The sequence below is a fragment of the Mycteria americana genome (assembly GCF_035582795.1).
Source record: "Mycteria americana isolate JAX WOST 10 ecotype Jacksonville Zoo and Gardens chromosome Z unlocalized genomic scaffold, USCA_MyAme_1.0 Scaffold_18, whole genome shotgun sequence".
Taxonomy (NCBI): domain Eukaryota; kingdom Metazoa; phylum Chordata; class Aves; order Ciconiiformes; family Ciconiidae; genus Mycteria; species Mycteria americana.
This window is the reverse complement of record NW_027445436.1, coordinates 7,036,567-7,062,714: the sequence shown is the minus strand read 5'-3', so window position 1 is coordinate 7,062,714 and position 26,148 is coordinate 7,036,567. Positions and strand designations below refer to the sequence as shown.

The 26,148-nt window shown below is 40.9% G+C and overlaps 1 protein-coding gene across 3 annotated transcripts in view; it reads left to right on the top strand.

Moving 5' to 3' along the window:
* LOC142402970 (guanine nucleotide-binding protein G(q) subunit alpha) overlaps positions 1-26,148 on the top strand; it is a 150,678-nt gene that overhangs the window by 89,802 nt on the left and 34,728 nt on the right. For all 3 annotated transcript variants that reach the window (XM_075488999.1, XM_075489001.1, XM_075489000.1), the window contains one exon: positions 5,494-5,648. In XM_075488999.1, coding sequence (XP_075345114.1) covers positions 5,494-5,648 — 155 coding nt within the window. The remainder of the gene's footprint in view (positions 1-5,493; positions 5,649-26,148) is intronic.

Sequence of the window (26,148 nt, the reverse complement as noted above, 5' to 3'; positions counted from 1 at the left end):
GTACTGTTGACATTTTATGATAATGGATCTAGTAGTCACTAGAAAATAGTTTTGTCTTATGTTTGAGAAATACCTTTTTGTGCCTTTTCATCAGTTTGTATTTACCAAAGGTTTTTCATAATGGTAAATGACATTCCTTTTATTCTTGTAATTAATCATCTGAGATGTAATAATAATAAAGTAATAATTACTGTTATTTGGACACTAATAGGTTTATGCTTTCATCAGTGAAAATGATTGAGCTGTGTGTTGTGATAATTTTATATAACTGCACTTCCTAGTGGTATTTATGACCTTTGTAAAGTGTTTTGAGATCTTTTGGTAAAAAATACTATATTATATAATACAAAATCTAAATGTCAATATTTGCTTTGTAGAGTTGTCAATTCAGGAAGATTTTTATCATATTGAATGGTTTTATCGATTCTCTTTTCAGAGTTTTTTTGTAAATTGCTCTGCTTAGACTTACCACAAACAATAGAATTTGGGTGCGCATCCAAAATCTAGCCTTCTTTTGAGAGAAAGAGATAGCAGAGACTTTAACAGTTGAAGTTATCTAAGATCACGGAAAGACTGATTCATTTAATTTCATCTGCCTGTTTGTCCTCTTAGTAGAGAGTATATTGCTTATGGATGCTTCAGTTCTCTTTTTCTCCCTGTTTTGTTTTGCAAACCTGTTTTTTTTTATAGAGGTTGATTGCCAACAGCATTTGTTGAAGAAGTTGTTTCAGTTAATGGAAATATTCTTATGGATATGGGGTTTTGGGAGGGAAGGGGTTAATAGAGACAAAAGTGATAATTCAGGCCTTTACAATTAGATATTCCATCAAAATAACAGTAATGAGCATTTTGATAAATTTATGTTTCTTTTATTTGTTAGGCAACAGCTTAAGTGATAGTCAGGCAACCTGAAGTTTATATATGGGAAATGGGAAACCTGGAGAGTAAGTGACAAAACAGTCACACCCCTTTTTTGCCCTGCAATGTGGCATAGTGTTTATTGTCTTTGTGTCTGATGCAACTTAAAAGTAAATAAGAAATCAGGAAAATTCAGGGCACTGATTTCAGTGTAGAAATAAATTTCTGATTTATTCAGCTACTCCGTAAGCTTTCTCTGAGCCCTATTAAAAATAAAAAAAGAAATATCATAGGTGTAGATGTGACTTTTTTTCTTCCGTTATTCCAGTGTTTTCTTATATAAAAGTATTACAGGTAGAGTTTAATGATACATTTTGAACTGAGTCATTTTCAAACTTAAGTTACAAGATATTTTGTTTAAATCCTTATTTATTGTAGAGCCCATGAGTCATGGGTTAGGACTCATTATTCTAAACATTTTACAGACAATGAACAGTAACAACAAAAATATTCTTTATTGCAAACTCAAATTTTTAGATTCTGTTATGTGTCTGTGGAATTCTTTTTCAAAGAGCATATGCTATTTTTCCTACTCAAAAGTTAGAATATAAAATAGGAAAGGAGCATAAATTCTTATTTAGGCAGTTTTGATACTCTATTGACCTTTTTCAATAACTACAGGATGATTAGCATTGTACCAAGCCTCCTTCCAGCAATTCACAATGCATTTTATTAATTTAAATATAGTTCTTCAGTGTAGCACACCATGAAACCTCTTTCTGTTTAGCCTAATCCATTCTGCGCTTCAGAGTTGCTCAAAGGAAGCAACTACCTCTCTACAGTCCTCTTCCAAATTAGTTCTCTCAGGCTGCTATGTAAAAGCACTTTCCTACCTTGGACTGATCTTCAGAGATTTATGATTTCTGATACGTTCAGGTAAGGAACACATCCCCCATCTGTTACTTGTTCAAGACAGTGAAATATAGCCTACTATTACTCTCCTTGAATGTTACACCTGTTTCAATTATGTGCAGGTTCTCAAGAAATGAATCACTTTGGGGTTTTAGTCCTCTCAAGACAAGAGAGACAAATTCATGGTCATGATGATGGCTTTTTGTACTGACTTCCATTCAGCTCCCAGACTGCTTGGATCTGATCTCATGCCATTGCTGTCAATTATGCAGTCTATGTGAATTATACCATCCAGACCTACCTAATATCACTGTACTTGATGATTTAGTTACTGACAGGCCAAGCACTACAACCTTTCTTATAGGTTTGGGAAATCCTGTTACAAAATGGAAAATATTTGCTAAGATATATTTTCCCACGTGAGAGAGATTCTCTAAATGGGCATCTTAAAATCGGCTAGTCCACATAGACCATTGATATGAAACAACCTTGCCTACTGTATCTCAAGCATATTGCTTTCTTCTGTAGATTTAAGGTCAGAAGAGGAATGTTTTTTTAAATAGACTGCGTTTGTCAATGTCTCCCTCATAAATCTTTCTGGTAGGTTAGAAAGCTAGTTTGAAAAAATTACAGAGACAATATCAAAAGGAATATAAAAATTTGAACTTTTTTCCAAGCTTGCTCCAACATTGACTGTAACCACTGTGGTAAGATTCCAAAAGGTTGGTGCATGTATGGAGAGACTATGGGAACAGATCCATTTGCTGGCCCACTTAGTCACTGAGGAACATCAGTGCTTTCAAAAAATTAGAAGATAATAGGTAGAAAACTAACATTATGGACCCTAGAGATTAAAAAAATATACTTATTTTTAATAACAATTATGTGGAAAAGAGCATTGCCAGAAAGACCAGTATAAAACTATAATGTTTTTCAAGCTCAGAATTAGTTTTTAACACTGACAATAATTTTCTGAGGGGAATGATGAAGAAGGAGAAAAGAAGATAGCTATTTTGGTATCCTCTAACACTCAGATTTCCTGGTTTCAGAATCTAATGGTATTCCAGGAAATTCCAGTTTTCTTTGTCTGGGATAATTTTTTTTTAATACTTGTAGAAATCAAGGAAGAAACTCTTAAAAATTGAAGATTGATGTGATTTGCTAAAGATAATTGAATGAATGTTTTTATAAGATCTGTGGCAAATAACGTGCAAATTGTTACAAGTATTCTTATATCCTCAGAAGGACATGGAAAATGTTGTTCTTTGCTGATGTCAAAAGTGTATCAGACTGAAAAGTCAGTTACACCATCTAGATTTTGTTTGTAGAACATTACATCTTAACTAGTAATTACATGTTAATTACCAGTTTGAATTTGGTGGTACTTGCAGAATCCTTCAGTTTTATCTTGTTTGTTTGTTTGTTTCACTGCTTTGATAGCAATTATTGGTGTTCCAAAAGAAAGAAATCTCAGAAGGTACAATTTTCTAAGGGGCAGCAGATTTACTATTTTGTTTCAAGTAATGTCTATTTTTGGGTACAGCAAAAAGTATCAGTGAAGACTAAGAAGTACTGGATAAAGTTTATACTGCAGAAACTGGATGAATGATGAGTCCTCAGATTTTTCATGCAAGCAATTTGAGTGCTAACATCAAAAGTAATGTTCCAGAATTGATATTATATTAGTGGAAGGAAACTAAAACCAGTAATTAGCAGTAGTGACACCACACATCATGCATGATTAAGTCTTTTTCTGCATTAAATTTATGCTTCTGAATCTCATTAGGTTTCAGTAGAATTACTTTTGGCTTTTACCAGAGCAAATGAGAAAATAATTAAGCCAATAGATGAGATCCTGTATTTAGATCTCTGTCTCTTTGACCAGAAATTAGAAGCCAGTAAAAGATACTGAATGACAAAGACTTGGAGAAAGAAAGAAAAATTGTAATCTACAGGAAAGTATAGTACCTCTGAGGAACAAGAAGACATAGCCTAGATGTAACATAAAGACTTGAAATCTGTGTGAAGGGTTATTACTTTTTTTTTTTAAGAAAAGAAGCATTGTTGTGAAGAGCTGTATGTCAGTAGGGTACAAGTTGTCATGAGTCTACCCAAGCAAATCCCAGGGAACCAGAAACAGTGTTCACTGGGGAAATAACGTTTATTTTAAAAAGGCTGAATTAGATTTCTGATGGATACAACTCATTGGCATATGTCGGGGTTTATTTCAGAAGTTTTGCCACATAGTGCAAAGTCATATTAGTTGTAGGGCAGGACATACAGAACTGGTAAATAAAACAATTTAAAATCTTGGACTATTTTGTAGTAATTATACGTCTAAATGGATAACTGAATAAAGTAATTACCTTTTATGATTATCTGTACTGCTGATGTAGAATACTCGAGCATCTGTTAGAGAATGTTTAGAGAACTGTTAGAGAAATATTTCAGTTATGATGAATTTCTGATGAAAGCTTAAGAGCAACTTTTGAATATTGAGTCAGTCTTTTACCTGTTAGCATTTTGATATCAGCTGGCCATAATTTCAGAGCTCAAGAACAATTAAAAAAAAAATCTGAATATATTGTTGTATCAGTTTGTCATAAGTAGTGAACAAATGCTTGGGGCATCGTTCTTTTGGAAGAATACAAAGAAAATTGAACACATAACTGAGCTTGAGAAAAAAAAAATAAAATCTTTTGGAAAAAAAAATATATCTTCCTGTTTCACAAGATTATTGGCTTGTGCTTAGTAGAATACCATTTTTTTGTTATTTTGTTGTGAGACAGTAGAGACCCTTCATGATTTGTCCAGTTTTGGGATGGGTGGACGTGATGTTCCAGAAGAAAATATACTTTGTTAGAACTTGGAGACTTGGGTTCTTATAATAGAGAGCATATGTTCTCCATATCTCGAAGACAAACATTTTTCACATTGAACTTAGAGTTCTTGATTTCCATGTGAGTAAACAAGGTATAAATTGCAGCTATAAAATTTTAAGTAATGAGTAGTAGCATTCTCCTGGACTGTCTAAAAAGGGGGGTGACGGGTTGTATGTGTGTAAACGGGATAAATTAAAAATAACAAAACCAGTCCTTTCTGTATGCATTTACCTAATTTAAAATGCAAAGAGGTTTGTGTCCTTGCTGAAATGTGTCTAGTCTGAAATGCAGACTAGATTTGAGAATAGAATCCCTTGGGTTTTTTGCTTGACTAAGTTTTCATCTGTTCTTTTTCTCTCTTAGTGTATGTACATATAAATGAATCTCTTTAAAAGACAATTTTCCTCCCTCCTCCCCATTCTTTCTGCTCCCATCAGTCTAACTCTGCCAAGTTGGTTAACTGGTTATCATTTAAAAAGCAGGTATATTATATGCCCTAAAATTGTACCTGAAAAATGAAAGCTTTCTTAAAAATTAGCTTAATTAAATATAAATTTTAATGTGAACATTTTATCCATTTCAGCTAAATAATACTGGATTAGGATAAGCTTATTCTGAAATAAGGGCCCATATACACATTTATTAATTCACCTTCTCTCATACCATCCCTATTACTATTTTTCTTAGTTTGAACACACCTTATCATCATTCATTCATAACCTCACATTGGTGAGATGGCCAGTCTGAAAAATTATTCCTGTTAATCACATTCACTGTATATGAACTATATGTAAACACAGAAAACAAAGTAAATTTTATTGTTTTCTTTGTTTCAAATTAGGCTCATGCACAGTTAGTTCGAGAAGTCGATGTAGAGAAGGTGACAACTTTTGAGAACCCCTATGTAGATGCAATAAGAAGTTTATGGAATGACCCTGGAATCCAGGAATGTTATGATAGACGACGAGAATATCAGTTATCGGATTCAACTAAATAGTAAGTATATAGTGGTTACAAACAACTGTATCTTATTTTCTGTTCTTTCTAACAAAGTAATTCTTACTTTTTATCTTTTTATACTATATTTTTGTGTACGTACATGTACAGGTTTTTGTGTGTGTGTGTACAAGTATCTGTGTGTGCGTGCATATTCAGCACAAACATACACTTAACTTGAATGTAAAGGCTACTGTAAGGAAGGTAGTGTATCTAGTTTAGTATTATGTGTGTGTTTGTTTCCCATTCCCTATGATAATTTGAAATCTTACATTAAGTTTATTACTAGGGAAGTGCAATCAAGGGTAGACCTCCATACAGTTCATAAAAATTATAATGCCCTAGAACATCTGTTTTCCCAGTTTTTTCCCTTTCCCTTTTCTTTCCCTTTTTTTCTTTCTCTTTTGAGGTAAATAGTACCAAGCAAGTGTTCTTGTGTTTTGTTCAACTGCCTTTCTTTCGTACAAACAAGACCTAATCTTGAAAGAATATGGCTGCCAAGAAGGCAAACACATAACTGAAAACAGACTTCAATTTGTAAAGGGTGGAAAAAAAAGCATTTTAAGTTAAATCCTATTTGTTATAGATCAACAACAATAAAAATGCATATGTGACTAAACTTGGTCTTGAACGGCACACGTACTCTCTTGCGGCAGGATTCTGATAAAATAACAATGTGGAATTTAACATTGGACCCTGAGGACTGTCTAAATGTTGGCTCCAAGAAATTCAGTTGCTCTGAGTAATATACTATATAGCTCTGGTAAAATTTTTCATCTGTTAAAAAAAAAAAGGGATGATGGTAGAGGAGAATGACCTTTTGGTGTTGCCCACTAGAAAAGGAATTAGCATACTTGGTTATTAAAGCTGTGGCAAAAACTTCCATGGTCTCCACTGGAACTTTTAGATTAGCTATGAAAATTAATCATTCTAGTTATATCATTCTAGTCTCCATGTCAGGTTGGCATGAAAGGAAGCCTCTCATTGAGGAAATCATCGAAGAAACTGAAAGGCACCATGAAGGTCCCATTAAAGTCAATGGAACATGGCCATACACATAACAGAAGTCTGGGGTGAGATTTATCTGCACAGTAGTCTGAGGGTCCTTATCTAGCACAATCCTTTATACATGATTGAGTCAAGACAAACTTAAAAATATCTTGCTGATGCAATCTAGGCAGCTATAGAGCTACTAGTGCATGAATTAGGTCTGCTCAAATTTGCTCTGGTGCTCTGTTATTACCATACCAAATTCTGCTTCTGTTCCTGTTGTCCTGTGCAATCTGCTGTCCTGTAGAGCTGGTTACCTTCCTAATCTATCACTTTTATTATTTGTATATGCATATTTTGGTGCACAGTGGTGCAAAGTGCAGTAAAATCTCTTGTATTGCATGGATTCTCAGTGTCCCCAAATATACAATATTGTGTTTTACTTTTCAGTGGTAAGAAAGCTAAAAATCATAGGAAGTTACATATGTACCCTAAAGATTATAACTTATAAGTGGTAAAAGAAAATTTTAGAGACAAATTAGGCTGTCTATACTTTCTGATTGTTTTCATTTTGAAATGAACAGCAAACATAAGTAGAAGGTGAAACAGAGCTTTTCTTATACTTTGAATTTCTTATATTTGTAGGTCCTAACTTTGATTCCATGATAGATATAATACTGATTTCAAAATTGAAATAAATGTATATATTTTAATGGTTGCCTTAGAGGAATACAATAAAATTAGTAAGTCTCCAAAGTAGGAAACAAACATCTGATACTACTTCAGATCAAATTGTACTAGTTTTGACCTAGTTCTAATGAAATCATCACCACAGTAGATCTTTTGAGTAGTATTAGAATAATATAGTTCATTAAGGAGCTATAGAAACAAAATTTTCATACATTTTCTTCCAAAAGGTAAATGTACTAGTTGATTGGTTATTTTTAAAGCTCAACATATGTAACCATTTAACAACATGATTTATTGCAGATTTGTAGATTTTAATTGTAATAGATTATAGTTAATTTTGTGGAGTTCTGCAAAAATTGTTTTAGAACAAGTAATAAAACATTAGAATTATGAATCACTATATGTGAGTCTTTATATGAGCCTCTCATATATTTATGCTTGCAAGTAGAGTTTCTTTACATATGTAAGTCCAGGAAAAGCAATTAGCAGAAACCAAAGAAACATTGTTTCAAAAATACAGTCCACATGTTTAGGGATAAAACATCTAAACACAATTTGCTAGCTTTAAGTCCCTATGTCACAAAGCAACAAAACATAATGCTTGAAATTTATTACTGGGATTCACAAGGCACTTAAAAGGAAGTAAGCATGCAGTGCTCACTGACTTGGTGAGACTTCAGTAATTTCATCTGACTTGATATATAAAACCAAAACAATAGTTTGTTGTCCACCAGATCATGTATATGTTTTGAAGCATATGTGTCAATCTCATGCTGCTTCTTCCTTCATCCCTTGCATGAGTCTCTCCTTTAGTCTTCTCAGCTTTTTTCCCCAGCGTTTTTACAGTAGTAGTATTTTTAATCTGTTCCGTGTTGCTTTTTTTTTCCTCTCACCATTAGTACACGTTGTCTTTCTAAATCTTTCTCTGTATTTTGTTTCTGTTGTTGTTTCTAAATTCTGTTGCTAGCTTCTAATATATCCTGTAAGTTTCTATACTTTCACTTTCTGTCATCTTTTGACCTCCTTTGTAATTCTTAGCGATGCTTTTGAAGTTTTATATCCATTGCTAGTACACTGGAAGAATATGTCAGATAGATGTATATTTACCAGAAGAGGTGAGAGGAGTGTCTAAGAAAGTAAGTTTCCTGAAAGGTGGGAGTTGATTTGAACCTCTTAGAAGCTCAGCAAATACATTCCATTCTCTCCCCTTACCATTGGATGCACCAATGTTTGGATGTTCATATTGTTTTTTAAGTAATTTCTAGGCTTGTATCTGCAGTAAAGTCAAGAGCACATCATATAAATAGACATTATTCACTTCCCATATACATTACTGGGTGACTTACCCACATATTTACCACTAAACCACTTCCCGTTATGGCTTCAAAGATACCGTTCACGGTGTGAGATAGATGTAAACCAATACCACAGTGTGGATAGCCTGAAATAATAGCTGTGTGAGATGAGATCTTTCTCTATATATATATTCTACAGACCTTAACCCAAATAGAAACAAGTTACCAGTCAACAGTCTGATTATATAATGGTTTTTCAAAGTCTAAAGGGAAGAGAGGCAACAGTCTTGCCAAGAAGAGACAGTAACATTTCACGTTCGTGTTACAACTTACAGGATTTGGGCTATAACTACAGTTTGTGGAGACTCATCACCATAGGAAATATTTAGAATGTAACCGGAAAACTTCCCATAACCTTGCTGAAAAACTTCACCTTCGCTAGCCCCATTAGATGGAAGAATTATGTCATTGTGTATCTCCAACCAAGGGTTTTCTGGTTGTTACACAAGCACTGAGGATATTTGTTTATCTTCTCTTCCCTGACTGTGTTTTATAACACTTCAGATAATTAAATATAATTCTCCCCCAAGTTCCTACCCCACTTTATCTATGCCAGTCAGTATTTAATGCATTGGTTTAAGTCATACATACATAGAATCCTTCAGGCTTTTGTTCTGCATTTGCCATCAACTTTAAAAAGGAAGTCAAATAAAACTAAATTGTTATTGTATGATAATACAGTCTGCATATATCTGTGATCGCGTGACCTGAGTTAGCTGGGCAGTTAATGCATAAATGCAGAGATTCCAAAATTTTCCTTTGTAATAAGAAGTGATGCAGAGCTCCAGGGTGCGACTTCCAGGACATCTTCAGCATATCACTGATAGTTAACAGGGAATGAAAGAGATTAATCCTGATTATGTCTTCTCATTAAACTTCATGTCTCACCTTTTGAAAAAATATTATATTAACTGTAGTGCTTTGGTCAGCTAGTAATTTTTGTATGATAGTATTCTACCAGAGCTTGAAGTTTTCTGTAGATTCTATTGAACAATTAATTTCCTCATACCTATCCTTTAAAAGTAACATTTTTCTTCCACGTTCCACTTGAGAAATAGATGCATTTCAGTGGAGCTGATTGTGTGCTAAATAAAATGTGATTAGGGACCCACAAGGAGAAAGATCAATATATGCACCTAAGTTATTACTCCAACACTTTTCTCTGTTAGTTGCTATTGCCTCTGGTGATCAGAACATAAATTCTTTTGTTTCATAAAACTATAGGGAATTCTTTGGGCATCCCATGTCTGTGTAATTTTGTTGTAGGTCTCTCTAAAAAGAAGAGACTCGTTATGCTGCTAACATCACTGGGATAGTAAATTATGAACAACTACCTGTAAAAACAGTTATTTGTCTGATGTGAGAACCAAATTCTCATATACTCATGATTTATAATAATATACATAGGCACACCATCATTTAATAAACATCTTTATATTGTTCATTGCTTTTCTTGCCTTTTCAAAAATGTACTTGAAGGTTCTAAAGCTATATTTTTGCGTCATCTGTGCTGCAGAATAGCAGATCCTTATTTTATATATTCATGGTTTACATGACCTAATTTGTGCATAGTTTACAATAAGATAAAACAGCAAATAAAAATGACAGGTCTTTACCACATGAAACAAGCTGAAGATTAAGATAAAGTAGTAGTGGTAGAAGTGTGCTTACCCTATCATGCAATAGACATACTAAATATAAAAGGAAGGTCTGAAGAAAGACATGGAATTTGCTGTGTAGTGGTGCTTCCTATAGAAAAACTGAAGGTTAAGCAATTGAACTAGGGAAATCCAGAAAGGGAAGTGAGATTACATTAAGCAGTATACAGCATGCATTTCTTTCAGGATTATTCTTTTTCTTGGTGCGGTACTGAATATGCTTTTAATATCTGTATAAATTTCTAACCCCATTTCCCATTTAGAAGTTTTGAAAAATTTGCACACGTGTTTTGGGGTTTGATGACTTCAGTTTTTTAGCCTTCTGCTAATTTTGGTTTTAAGCCATGTAGGAATTCTAAATTGAGAGAGGCAGTTAGGTAGGATTTGGATGGGATAAAAATAAAAAGAACATAGTGCAGCTTTCTACTCCACCTACTACCTCACTTCCCACTAATCTTAGATTTACTATATTTACTTTAGACTAAGATTAGATAATTCTGGAAACTGGTAAACATTCTTCAACTTTTTGCCAGTGGTAAAGAGGCTCAGAGACGCAAATCTCCACAGAGATTCTGAAAATGCGACCAATACTTCTTTACAATTAGCTTTGTTCACAGCTTGTGTTACACAATGGAAATTGATTCCATTTACTGTACTGTGTGTTACCAAAGAGGATGCTTGTCTCAGTCTGGCAACTCTGACGTAGGAAAAAATCCTGATACAACTACTTTAACATTTTGCTTATGTGGAGCTGGGAGACAATAAAGTTGTATGTATTTTTCAAAAGTGCATAAAAAGCCCCTTCCCTTTCAGAGTCCCCCCGCATCCAATAAAGGATGGAGATTCTCCTTAGCCCTCGTTTTGTTGTGAATGTAAGTATAGATACATTTTTTTATTGTCTTTTACAGCAGTAGCCAGATTAAGTTCTAGTTGGGCTTTGGCCCTTCTAATTTCCTCCCTGCATAACCTCACTACATCTTTGTAGTCCTCCTGAGTTCCCTACCCCTTCTTCCAGAGGTCGTAGACTCTCCTTTTTTTCCTGAGTCCCAGCAAAAGCTCCCTGTTCAGCCAGGCCGGTCTTCTTCCCCACCAGCTTGTCTTTTGGCACATAGGGACGGCCTGCTCCTGCGCCTTTAGGATTTCCTTCTTGAAGAATGTCCAGCCTTCCTGGACTCCTTTGCCCTTCAGGACTGCCTCCCAAGGGACTCTGTCAATAAGCTTTCAGAGCTTATTGTTTTCTAGCACATGGTCAAAATAACTGCTTGTTTTGGGTAGTCTCATCAGCCAGTTCACTTTTTTTGCAAAAAGACTTCCCCACCAAAACCCGACAACAACACAGTAAGGGTAGCTCCACCCAATTTCAGAAGAAACAGGCCCCAAAGGAAAGAAATATAACAAATTGAATTAACCAAAGCTTATGACTAAGGCTACTTAATCAGACTATTTAGTTTTATTTTAACTTGAACTGTCAGTGTATGTGTATAAGACAGACCATTTTGTACACGGTCATACCTATGAACTATCTTAACTTTAAGGAAAATACATTTTTGCATTAAACAGCTTTAGCGTTGAAAAGATGTAAAAGTTTACAGTTATTATCATATCTGGAAAAAGTCAGCCATGCTGTGTCTATCTTTACATGTGGCTGAACACACTGAATCCACTTGTGCATGAAATGTTGCTGGTAGGCCTTGCCTTTTGTACCTGTGGTTATAGAATCACAGAATCGTATAGGTTGGAACAGACCTTTAAGATCATCGAGTCCAACCGTAAACCTAACACTGCCAAGTCCACCACTAAACCATGTCCCTAAGTGCCACGTCTACACATCTTTTAAATACCTCCAGGGACGGTGACTCAACCACTTCCCTGGGCAGCCTGTTCCAATGCTTGATAACCCCTTCGGTGAAGAAATTTTTCCTAATATCCTGTCTAAACCTCCCCTGGCGCAACTTCAGGTCGTTTCCTCTCATAACTATGGTTTGTTACCTGGGAGAAGAGACTGACACCCACCTTGCTACAACCTCCTTTCAGGTAGTTGTAGAGAGTGATAAGGTCTCCCCTCAGCCTCCACTTCTCCAGGCTAAACAACCCCAGTTCCCTCAGCTGCTCCTCATAAGACTTGTGCTCCAGACCCTTCACCAGCTTCGTTGCCCTTCTTTGGACACGCTCCAGCACCTCAATGTCTCTCTTGTAGTGAGGGGCCCAAAACTAAACACAGTATACAAGGTGCAGCCTCACCAGTGCTGAGTACAGGGGCACGATCACTTCCCTAGTCCTGCTGGCCACACTATTCCTGATACAAGCCAGGATGGTCTTGGCCTTCTTGGCCACCTGGACACACTGCTGGCTCATGTTCAGCTGGCTGTCAACCAACACCCCCAGGCCCTTTTCCAATGGGCAGCATTCCAGCCACTCTTACCCAAGCCTGTAGCGTTGCATGGGGTTGTTGTGACCCAAGTGCGGGACCCGACGCTTAGCTTTGTTGAACCTCATACAGTTGGCCTCGGCCCATCAATCCAGCCTGTCCAGGTCCCTCTGTAGAGCCTTCCTACACTCAAGCAGATCAACACTCCCACACAACTTGGTGTCGTCTGCAAACTTAGGGTGCACTCGACCCCCTCATCCAGATCATTGATAAAGATATTAAACAGAACTGGCCCCAACACAGAGCCCTGGGGAACACCACTTGTGACCGGCCGCCAACTGGATTTAACTCCATTCACCACAACTCTTTGGGCCCAGCCATCCAGCCAGTTTTTTAACCAGCAAACAGTATGCCCATCCAAGCCATGAGCAGCCCGTTTCTCCAGGAGAATGCTGTGGGAAATGGTGTCAAAGGCTTTACTAGAGTCTAGGTAAACAACATCCACAGCCTTTCCCTTATGCACTAAGCGGGTCACCTTGTCATGGAAGGAGATCAGGTTAGTCAAGCAGGACCTGCCTTTCATAAACCCATGCTGACTGGGCCTGATCACCTGGTTGTCCCGTACGTGCTGTGCACTCAAGATAATTTGCTCCATAACCTTCCCCGGCACCAAGGTCAGACTGACTGGCCTGTAGTTCCCTGGATCCTCCTTCCGGCCCTTCTTGTAGATGGGCGTCACATTTGCTACCCTCCAGTCAACTGGGACCTCCCTGGTTAGCCAGCACTGCTGATAAAGGATTGAAAGTGGCTTGGTGAGCACTTCTGCCAGCTCCTTCAGTACCCTTGGGTGGATCCCATCCGGCCCCATAGACTTCTGTGTGTCTAAGTGGTGTAGCAGGTCACTAACCATTTCCCCTTGGATTATGGGGGCTTCATTCTGCTCCCCATCCCTGTCCTCCATCTCAGGGGGCTGGATAACCGGAGAACAACTGGTCTTACTCTTAAAGACTGAGGCAAAGGCGGCATTAAGTACCTCAGCCTTTCCCTCATCCTTTGTCACTATGTTTCCCCCCGCATCCAATAAAGGATGGAGATTCTCCTTAGCCCTCCTTCTGTTGCTAATGTAAGCATAGATGCATTTTTTTAATTGTCTTTTATGGCAGTAGCCAGATTAAGTTCTCGTTGGGCTTTGGCCCTTCTAATTTCTTCCCTGCATAACCTCACAACATCCTTGTAGTCCTCCTGAGTTGCCTACCCCTTCTTCCAAAGGTCATAAACTCTCCTATTTTTCCTGAGTTCCAGCCAAAGCTCTCTGTTCAGCCAGGCCGGTCTTCTTCCCCACCAGCTCGTCTTTTGGCACATAGGGACAGCCTGCTCCTGCGCCTTTAGGATTTCCTTCTTGAAGAATGTCCAGCCTTCCTGGACTCCTTTGCCCTTCAGGACTGCCTCCCCAGGGACTCTGTCAACCAGGCCCCTAAACAGGCCAAAGTCTGCCCTCCGGAAGTCCAAGGTAGTAGTTCTGCTAACCACCCTCCTTACTTCTCCGAGAATCGAAAAGTCTATCATTTTGTGATCGCTATGCCCAAGACGGCCTCCAACCATCACATCACCCTCAAGTCCTTCTCTGTTCGCAAACAACAGGTCCAGCGGGGCCCCTTCCCTAGTTGGCTCACTCACCAGCTGTGTCAGGAAGTTACCTTCCACACATTCCAGGAACCTCCTAGACTGTTTCCTCTCCGCTGTATTGTATTTCCAGCAGACACCTGGTAAGTTGAAGTCCCCCACAAGAACAAGGGCTAGCAATTGTGAGACTTCTCCCAGCTGCTTATAGAATATTTCATCTGCCTCTTCATCCTGGTTGGGTGGTCTATAACAGACATGATATCTGCCTTGTTGGCCTTTCCCCTGATTCTTACTGATAAACACTCGACCCTTTCATCACCATCATCAAGCTCTAGACAGTCAAAACACTCCCTAACATACAGGGCTACCCCACCGCCTCTCCTGCCTTGCCTATCCCTTCTGAAGAGTTTATGGCCATCCATTGCAGCACTCCACTTGTGTGAGTCATCCCACCATGTTTCCGTGATGGCAACTATGCCATAGCTATCCCGCTGCACAGTGGTTTCTAGCTCCTCCTGTTTTTTGCCCATGCTGCATGGGCATGCTGCATTGGTGTAGATGCACTTCAGCTAGGCTATTGATCCTGCTACCTTTTTTGGAGAAGCAGCCCTAATTCCTATGTGACTGTTCTCAGGTGCTTCCATGGTTTCTAACACATCAACAACCCTTGTGTCTTTGCTGTCACATAGATCTCCATCCCCTACCTCCACTGAGATGGCTAGGGTGTTGCACACATTAGTACACGGACATTTCAGATGTTCTCCATTCTACTCAGCACATCGTGGAGCAGACCGAAGGACCTTGCTAGCACACTGTCCCTCAAACATTGGCCTGCTGCCCCCAGGCTTATCTGTAGCGAGCCTGGTTTTATCCCTTTCCCCCTTCAAATCTAGTTTAAAGCTCTTTCAGTGAGCCTCACTAACTCTTCTGCAAAGATCCTTTTCCCCCTTTAAGACAGGTGTACCCCATCTGTCACCAGCAGGCCTGGTGTCATGTAGACCAACCCATGATCAAAAACCCCCAAATTCTGCCGGTGACACCAGGGTCGGAGCCAGGTATTGATCAGCTGGGTCTTCCTGTTTCTTCCCTCATCATTCCATGCAACTGGAAGGATAGAGGAGAACACTACTTGTGCTCCTGATCCCTTAAACAGTCGTCCCAAGGCCCTGAAGTCTCTCTTGATTGCCCTTGGACTTCTTGTTGCGACTTTGTCGCTGCCTACCTGAAAACACAATAATGCATAATAATCCAAGGGCTGTACCAGGGTAGAAAGTTGTCTTGTAACATCTTAACCCCAGTATCGTTGTTTAACTTCAGTTGGCAACTAAGCACCACACAGCCGCTTGCTCACCCTCCCCGCACCCAGGGGGATGGGGGAGAGAATTGGAAGGGCAAAAAGAAGAAAACTTGTGGGTTGAGATAAGAACAGTTTAATAATTGAAAAAAAATTATAATAATAATACTAATAAATTGTAATGAGACGGTTAACAACAAGAGAGAGCGAGAGGGGAACAAAACCCAGGAAGAAAAAAAAAAAGCTATGCAACCACTGATCACCCGCTGACCGATGTCCAGCCAGTCCCCGAGCAGCGATCGCTGTCCCTGGCCAACTCCCCCCAGTTTATATACTGAGCATGATGCCATATGGTATGGAATAGCCCTTTGGTCTGTTTGGATCAACTATATTGGCTGTGCCCCCTCCCAGCTTCTTGTGCACCTCCTCTCTACCAGAGCATGGGAAGGTGAAAAGTCCTTGACTAGTATAAGCACTGCTTAGCAACAACTAAAACATCAGTGTGTTATCAACATTATTCTCATCCTAAATCCAAAACACAACACTATACCAGCTACTAGGAAGACAATTAACTCTATCCCAGCCGAATCCAGGACAGTATCCATCCCCTTATTCTATACCATCTACGTCATGCCCAGGTCCTACCCTTTCCAATACATTCCAATTAATCACCACCACTTTCCCTGTCTTTTGATATATACACACAGATATCATTCCCTTGGTCTATGGGCCATCCCTCTAAAATGTCTGTTGAGTTCATTTAGTCCATGACTTTCGGCTCCATCTGTCATAACAGTCTTTCAGGGCAGGAGAGATGGTGTGTGGTGTTGGATTGTTGCATGCTGAAGCCAGTTCTGGTTCCATCACTGCTGCACTTTGCTTGGTTTCATCACAGTTCATTCTTCATTAATCTGGGTGATTCTTACTGTACTACCATTGATATGGTGTATAGCAACTATGGTAGTAATGTCATACAGTATTACGTAGCAATTAACATCATACAGTTCAAATAGTTGGCTATTCTCACCCAAAATCAAATCCCCTTGAGGTACACAGCAGACTTCCCCATCCTTTCCCATTACCCACCAAGTGCACCCAGGTCCTTGAGCAATAGCAATCCCACGAATGGGTTTTCCTTTGCCCGAGGCAGGAGTAACCCAGACTGTCTTCCCCAGCATGTTTTTTATGTGCACTACAGGGACTTTATCCCCTCCGCAGTGCGTAAAAGTTTTGACTGGGCAGGGCCAGCTCGATTGACAGATCCCCTAGTGTTGACTAACCAGGTGGCCTTTGCTAAATGTGTATCCCAATGTCTGAATGTCCCACCACCCATTGCTCGCAGTGTAGTCTTTAACAGTCCATTGTATCGTTTGATTTTCCCAGAGGCTGGTGCATGATAGGGGATGTCATATACCCACTCAATGCCATGCTCTTTGGCCCAGGTGTCTATGAGGTTGTTTCGAAAATGAGTCCTGTTGTCTAACTCAATTCTTTCTGGGGTGCCATGTCGCCATAAGACTTGCTTTTCAAGGCCCAGGATAGTATTCCGGGCGGTGGCATGGGGCACATGATATGTTTCCAGGCATCCAGTGGTTGCTTCCACCATTGTAAGCACATGGCGCTTGCCTTGGCGGGTTTGTGGGAGTGTGATATAATCGATCTGCCAGGCCTCCCCATATTGATATTTCAGCCATCACCCTCCATACCACAGAGGCTTTAACCGCTTGGCTTGTTTAATTGCAGTGCATGTTTCACATTCATGGATAACCTGTGCAATAGTGTCCATAGTCAATTCTGCCCCTCGATCACGAGGCCATCTCTATGTTGCATCTCTTCCTTGATGGCCTGAGGTGTCATGGGCCCACCAAGCTATAAATAATTCACCCTTATGTTGCCATTCCAGGTCCACCTGAGCCACTTCAATCTGAGCAGCCTGATCCACCTGCTGGTTGTTTTGATGTTCTTCAGTGGCCCCACTCTTGGGTATGTGAGCATCTACATGATGTACTTTTACAACCAGGTTCCCTACCTGGGCAGCAATATCTTGCCACAATGCTGCAGCCCAGATGGGTTTGCCTCTGCGCTGCCAATTGTTCTGCTTCCATTGCTGCAACCACCCCCACAGGGCATTTGCCACCATCCATGAGTCAGTATAGAGATAGAGTACTGGCCACTTTTTTTGGTCAGCAATGTCTAAAGCTAGATCTGAAGATGGCCTTTACTTCTGCAAACTGACTCGATTCCCCTTCTCCTTCAGCAGTTTCTACATCTTGTCGTATAGGACTCCATATAGCTCCTTCAACCTCCAATGCTTTCCCACAAGACAACACGACCCATCAGTAAACAGGACATATTGCTTCTCATTTTCTGGCAGTTTACTTTACAGTGGGGCCTCTTCAGCATGTGTCACCTCCTCCTCCTGTTCTGGCGATATTCCGAAATCTTTGCCTTCTGGCCAGTCCATAATTACTTCCAAGATTCCCGGGCAACCGGGGTTTCCTATCCAAGCCCGTTGTGTGATCAGTGTGACCCACTTACTCCACGTAGCATCAGTTGCATGATGTGTAGAGGGGACCCTCCCTTTGAACATCCAGCCCAACACCCGCAGCTGGGGTGCCAGGAGGAGCTGTGCTTCAGTACCAACCAATTCCAAAGCAGCTCAAACCCCTTCATATGCTGCCAACATCTCTTTTTCAGTTGGAGTATAGCGGACCTTGGATCATCTGTATCCCCGACTCCAAAACCCAAGGGGTCGACCTTGAGTCTCCCCTGGTGCTTTCTGCCAGAGGCTCCAGGTAGGGCCATTCTCCCCAGCTGCCATGTAGAGCACATTCTAAACATCTTGCCCTGCCCGGACTGGCCCAAGGGCTACTGCATGAACTATCTCCTATTTAATTTGTTCAAAGCCTTGTTGTTGCTCAGGGCCCCATTTGAAATCGTTCTTCTTCTGCATCACTTGATAGAGAGGGCTTACGATCAGACTGTAATTTGGAATATGCATTCTCCAAAAAGCCACAACGCCTAAGAAAGCTTGTGTTTCCTTTTTGCTAGTTGGTGGAGGCATGGCTGTTATTTTGTTGATCCATTGGGATCTGATGATGTCCATCTTGCCATTTTATTCCTAAAAACTGGATCTCCTGTGCAGGTCCCTTGACCTTACTTTGTTTTGTGGCAGAACCAGCTTTCAGGAGGATTTGGACTATTTTCTTCCCTTTCTCAGAAACTTCTGCTGCTGTATTGCCCCACATGATAATGTCATCAATGTATTGCAGATGTTCTGGAGCTTCACCCTGTTCCAGTGCAGTCTGGATCACTCCATGGCAAATGGTGGGGCTGTGTTTCCACCCCTGGGGCAATCGATTCCAGGTGTACTGAATGCCCCTCCAAGTGAAAGCAAACTGTGGCCTGCACTCTGCTGCCAAAGGGATTGAGAAAAACGCGTTAGCAATATCAATTGTAGCATACCACTTGGCTGCCTTTGACTCCAGTTCGTATTGAAGTTCCAGCATGTCAGGCATGGCAGCACTCAGGGGCGGCGTGACTTCATTCAGGCTGTGATAGTCTACTGTTAGTCTCCACTCTCCATTAGACTTTTGCACTGGCCATATGGGACTGTTAAAAGGTGAACGAGTCTTACTGATCACTCCTTGGCTCTCCAGTCGACGAATCAGCTCATGGATGGGAATCAGGGGGTCTCGGTTGGTGCGATATTGCCTCCGGTGCGCCGTTGTGGTAGCGATTGGCACCTGTTGTTCTTTGACCCTCAGCATCCTCACAACAGAAGGGTCCTCTGAGAGACCAGGCAAGGTAGACAGCTGTTTAATTTCCTCCATCTCCAAGGCAGCTATACCAAAAGCCCACCGGTACCCTTTTGGGTCCTTGAAATACCCTCTCCTGAGGTAGTCTATGCCAAGGATGCACGGAGCCTCTGGGCCAGTCATAGTGGGGTGCTTTTGCCACTCACTCCCATTTAGGCTCATTTTTGCTTCCAATCCAATTAGCTGTTTGGATCCCCCTGTCACTTCAGAAATACAGATGGGTTCTGCCCCTGTATAGCTTGATGGCTTTAGGGTGCACTGTGCACCGGTGTCTACTAGAGCCTTATACTCCTGTGGGTCTGATGTGCCAGGCCATTGAATGCACACAGTCCAGTAAACCCGGTTGTCTCTTTCCTCCACCTGGCTGGAGGCAGGGCCCCCCTAGTCCTGGTCACAATATTCATTACCCATTTCTTGTATATACGAGTCAGGAGTTTCTTCATTAAAACCAGGAGTAAGATCAGCCCTTTTACTCTGTCTGGGGAACTGTCCACTGGAAACCAGAGCAGCAATTTTCCTGGAAGAACCCCCTTTGGTGATTGTTTTTCCTTGCAACTCACATACCCGTGCCTCTAGGGTCGAGGTAGGTTTTCCATCCCACTTCCTCATGTCCTCTCCGTGGTCACACAGGTAAAACCACAGGGTTCCCCGTGGTGTGTACCCTCTATATCCTCTCTCTTGAGCAGAAGAACGCTGACTCCAGAATGCTGAGATACTGGTCTGTACAGGTGGAAAGTAGGACCTATCTTCTTCGAGTTGCTGGACCTTCCGGGACAGTTTCTCCACAGCCGAGACAAGGGAGGAAGAGAGACTTTCTTCATATTCCTGGAGCTTGCTAGCCGCTTCGTCCACTGTTGGACCCTCTCCGTCTTTCCTGGTCAGTATTGCCAATGAGTTGGCACACGACGATGGTGCGTTCCGTACTAACTTCCGCCACGTGCGTTGTGTGCACCTGACTTCATCTGGATCTTTTGATAACTGCTCATTGCTCAGGTCACTATAAATCACTTCCAACATGGCTAATTCCCTCAGGTACTGGATACCTCTCTCCATGGTGGTCCACTTGCCTGGGTGGCATATAACATCTTCCTTGAAGGGATATCTTTCCTTTACGCCTGATAGGAATCGCCTCCAGAGGCTGAGGACTTGTGCCCCTTTTCCAATCGCTTTGTCACTGCCCCCACTATCAATAGGGGATCGGGTAGTTACCGACTCATCATTTCAATCATTTCTTCATCTTTCTCCTCCCCATGCAGCAGCTGCCTGTCTTCCTCCTGCTGTTCTTGTGATGGCCCTGCTTCGGAGTAGTCTGCCTCATCCACTTCTTCCTCCTGCTCCCTCTTAGAAGAAGCTTCTTTATCCCTTAGTAAACGAGCTGATTTCTACTTCCAGTATTTATTTCCTGTGTATAGCCGCAAATGATACTGACACGGGTTGGTTCTCTGTTTTAGACCCAGTGCCTGTCACCAGGATTGGAGTAACGCAGTTTCTGCACGAGGGTCGGAGTAGTCATAGTGCCTGTCGTTTTTTCTTCAGATCCAGAGACCTTTTCCCCTTGAGGGTAATGAACAGTGTTGAACTGGTCTCGGTAGGCATGGGCCAGGCCCCAGCACATTGCAGTGATTTGCATCTCCTTAGAATTGGCAGGGTGACAGCATACTTTTTCCAAATATTCTACTAATTTTTCAGGATTCTGCACTTGTTCAGGGGTGACATTCCAAATCACTGGAGGCGCCCACTGTCCTAGGCATTTGCCCATGCTATCCTACACACCCTGCCACTCATAACTATCCAGCCTTGGGGAGATCTCTGGCTAATATTCTTAAATTGCTTATTAACCTTAGACAAAACCGAAACAGTATTCCCAAGCGATACCAATAGAATTATTTTAACTACCCAAGGATGTTCAAGATACTGAAAAGTTATTGTAACAAAGGAGGAAACATTGTAGAAGAAGGTAGCGAAGGTGCCATTCTGCATTTCCTCCATAAAAAATCTCTCAGAGGAAGAAGTAGAATTGCTAAATGTCTCTATGAGGTGGTACCTGAAGTACAGTAATGGCTTCAGTACAAAAAACAAATACCAGATGAAGCTCAAGGTCACTGTTTTAATAACAAATCTCCCAGGCAAAACCTTGCTAATCATTGCAGAGCACAGCAAACTGCAAAAACCAACACTGATCTTTAACATGTACAGCAAAAAAATGAGCATGGTGCAGATCAGGTAAACCAATATTGAGAACAGATGAATCAATACTGTGACCCGCAACTGTTAACAGATATAAATTCCTTAATACGCTCTGGTTAATCTGTTATTATCTCAAACCCTTCGTGCCCCACATTGGGCATCAAGGACTGTCGTGGTTTAAACCCCATAGGCAACGAAGCACCAAACAGCTGCTCACTCGCCCTCCCCCCTGGTGCTATGGGGGAGAGAATCGGAAGAGCAAAAGTGTGAAAACTCATGGGTTGAGATAAGAACAGTTTAATAATTGAAATAAAATAAAATAAAAATAGTAATAATAATAATAACAATTGGAATGAAAAGGAAATCAACAAGAGAGAGGTAGAAACAAAACCCAGGAAAAACAAGTGATGCAGCCACACACCACCTGCCGACTGACGCCCAGCCAGTCCCCGAGCAGCGGTCACTGTCCCCTAGCCAACTCCTCCGAGTTTATATACTGAGCATGACGTCATATGGTATGAAATAGCCCTTTGGCCCGTTTGGGTCACCTATCCTGGCGATGCTCCCTCCCGGCTTCTTGTGCACCTCCTCCCTGGCAGAGTATGGGAAGCTGAAAAGTCCTTGACTAGTATAAGCACAGCTTAGCAACAGCCAAAACATCAGTGTGTTATCAATATTATTCTCATACTAAATCCAAAACACAGCACTATACCAGCTACTAGGAAGAAAATTAACTCTATCCCAGCCGAAACCAGGACACCCCACAGAAGGTACTGCAGCTGAACCAGAGAAACAACCCGTGCCAGTATCAGTCACTCCTATAAAAAAGAAGAAACCTTGGAAGCAAAAGTCAGCTCGTTTAGTAAGGGATGATGAAAAAGCAGGTGCACACGACGCATGTGGCAGAAGTTGGTACGGAACGCACCAGCATCATATGCCAACTCATTGGCAATACTGACCTGGAAAGATCGAGAGGGTCCAACAGTGGATGAATTGGCTGGCCAACTCCGGCAATACGAAGAAAGTCTCTCTTCCTCCCTCGTCTTGGCTGTGGAGAAACTGTCCCAGGAGGTCCAGCAACTCAAAGAGGATAGATGCTACTCCCCTCCTGTATGGACTAGCATCTCAGCTATTAGGAGTCAGCGTTCTTCTGCTCAAGAGAGAGGATATAGAGGGTACACACCACGGGGATCCCTGTGGTTTTACCTGCATGACCATGGAGAGGACATGAGGAAGTGGGATGGAAAACCTACCTCAACCTTAGAGGCGCGGGTACGTGAGTTGCAAGGAAAAGCAATCACCAAAGGGAGTTCTTCCAGGAAAATTGCTGCTCTGGTTTCCAGCGGACAGTTCCCCAGACAGAGTAAAAGGGCTGATCTTACTCCTGATTTTAATGAAGGAGCTCCCGACTCATATGTACAAGAAGTGGGTACTGAATATTATGACCAGGGCTAGAGGGGCCCTGCTTCCACTATAGTGGACTATCGTGGGCCTTGAAAAGCAAGTCTTATGGTGACATGGCACGCCAGAGAGAATTGAATCAGACAACGGGACTCCTTTTCGAAACAACCTCATAGACACCTGGGCCAAAGAGCATGGCATTGAGTGGGTATATGACATCCCCTATCATGCACCAGCCTCTGGGAAAATCAAACGATACAATGGACTGTTAAAGACTACACTGCGAGCAATGGGTGGTGGGACATTCAGACATTGGGATACACATTTAGCAAAGGCCACCTGGTTAGTCAACACTAGAGGATCTGTCAATCGAGCTGGCCCTGCCCAGTCAAAACTTTTACGCACTGCGGAGGGGATAAAGTCCCTGTAGTGCACATAAAAAACATGCTGGGGAAGACAGTCTGGGTTACTCCTGCCTCGGGCAAAGGAAAACCCATTCGTGGGATTGCTATTGCTCAAGGACCTGGGTGCACTTGGTGGGTAATGGGAAAGGATGGGGAAGTCTGCTGTGTACCTCAAGGGGATTTGATTTTGGGTGAGAATAGCCAACTATTTGAACTGTATGATGTTAATTGCTACGTAATACTGTATGACATTACTACCATAGTTGCTATACACCATATCAATGGTAGTACAGTAAGAATCACCCAGATTAATGAAGAATGAACTGTGATGAAACCAAGCAAAGTGCAGCAGTGATGGAACCAGAACTGGCTTCAGCATGCAACAATCCAACACCACACACCATCTCTCCTGCCCTGAAAGACTGTTATGACAGATGGAGCCGAAAGTCATGGACTAAATGAACTCAACAGACATTTTAGAGGGATGGCCCATAGACCAAGGGAATGATATCTGTGTGTATATATCAAAAGACAGGGAAAGTGGTGGTGATTAATTGGAATGTATTGGAAAGGGTAGGACCTGGGCATGACGTAGATGGTATAGAATAAGGGGATGGATACTGTCCTGGATTCGGCTGGGATAGAGTTAATTGTCTTCCTAGTAGCTGGTATAGTGTTGTGTTTTGGATTTAGGATGAGAATAATGTTGATAACACACTGATGTTTTAGTTGTTGCTAAGCAGTGCTTATACTAGTCAAGGACTTTTCACCTTCCCATGCTCTGGTAGAGAGGAGGTGCACAAGAAGCTGGGAGGGGGCACAGCCAATATAGTTGATCCAAACAGACCAAAGGGCTATTCCATACCATATGGCATCATGCTCAGTATATAAACTGGGGGGAGTTGGCCAGGGACAGCGATCGCTGCTCGGGGACTGGCTGGGCATCGGTCGGTGGGTGGTGAGCGGTTGCATCAGTTGTTTTTTGTGGGTTTTGTTTCTCTCTCTCTTTTGTTTTTTTTCCTTTTCATTACATTTTTTGTTGTTGTTGTTATTTTTATTTTATTTTATTTTAATTATTAAACTGTTCTTATCTCAACCCATGAGTTTTCTTGCTTGTGCTTCTCAGATTCTTCCCCCCTCACACTGTGGGGGTGTTAGCGAGCAGCTGGATGGTTTTGAGTTCCTGGCTGGGGTTAAACCACTACGTAAGTGTAGTTATCTAGGGAAGGAAATCCTTCCCTAGATAACTTCCCTAGTGTAGTATCTAGGGAAGGAAAAAGTTATCTAGGGAAGGTTGTGTAGGGATTCTGTATAGCCTCTAGAAGGTGCTACTGTTGAAATGCGTAAGTAGTTTTCTGTTTAGTACATGTGTAAGAGAAGAACTTGAGCAGATGTGAATGAGGATGAGGAAAAGATGTAATTTTCAAGGATAAATTAGTGCTTCTGGAACTCAATTACATCAGTGTTTTGTGCTAGGACAGAAAAATCCCCATCTGCTCTTTAAAACAGTTTGCAGTAACACAAATGAGACGTGACTATTTAATAATATCCCTTTAAATTATTGTCTTTCTAAGAAACAGTCAGATGTGCACTACTGCATATCTTAGTAGTATGTCCACTGTGCTTATGGTGGAGAGGTATAGTAACCAGGTTCACATATTGGAGACTGCAGCTGAGGCTTTCCAAAGGAATGCAACAAGCAACTGTGTGAATGAGTCACCTACAAATTTATTCTCTTAAAGCTCTCTTGCTTTCATGAATACCACTATAGCATGTAGTGATCTACAGTGCTTCTTTATACCCTTCTTTTTTTCCAAAATAAAGTCACAAAACAAAACCAATGTTTTTGGTGGGGTGGGAGGGAACAAGAGGCCAATCTCTTTAGATTTCGTATTGTGGTGGTTATGGATTTGTTATGGATTTCCCCCCCTCCCCCCCCTCAGCAAATTGATGATCATCTTATCCATTCTGCTTTTTGTGTAAAACAACTAAGGGCAGATGAAATGCTCAGGTTTTCAAGCCCTTTTTCCTATTGGCAGAAACTAGTCAGGGTTCTGAGAAAATATTTTCAGAGTAGTAACTTGTGAATATGAAAATTTTTCTGAGATATATGATTCAATACATCTTTCTGAATATGTGTGATATTCTCACATTCAACATTTACTATCAGCTTAATCTTTCATCAATAAAATCATAGTGAGGAAAATTTGATAATATTTTTGGCTCCCTCCCAGAGTTAACAAATTAATTCTTCTGTATTTTTGCTGTAAAGTAGAACTCAAATCGCTTTGTTTCTATCATTGTTCATAACAACTTACTGTCACTATTGCATAACAAATCATTCAGAATATCTAGTAGTCTAATTATTCCTTGTGTGGATTCATTTAAAAAAGAACACCTTGAATAATAACTATGAAGAAAAGAATACATTCAGAGCTTAGTGATATTTAATGATTTGATAAATTGCAAGGAGTGCATTGCTACCCTCCCCTGGAATGAATCAGGGAAGCCTTAGGTTATTTTACCAGTAGCTAACTCTGACCAACTAGGTCATTTTTGTGCTTGGAAGTAATCAAATACACAAAAACTTAATTTCCTGCGGCAATTTTTTTCCCAGACATCTACCCCCGGGGAGAGCCCAAACTGCCTGGTGCACTGAATTAATGGAATGTGCAACTCCTGGACCCAAACAGGCTATCACACATTGGTATA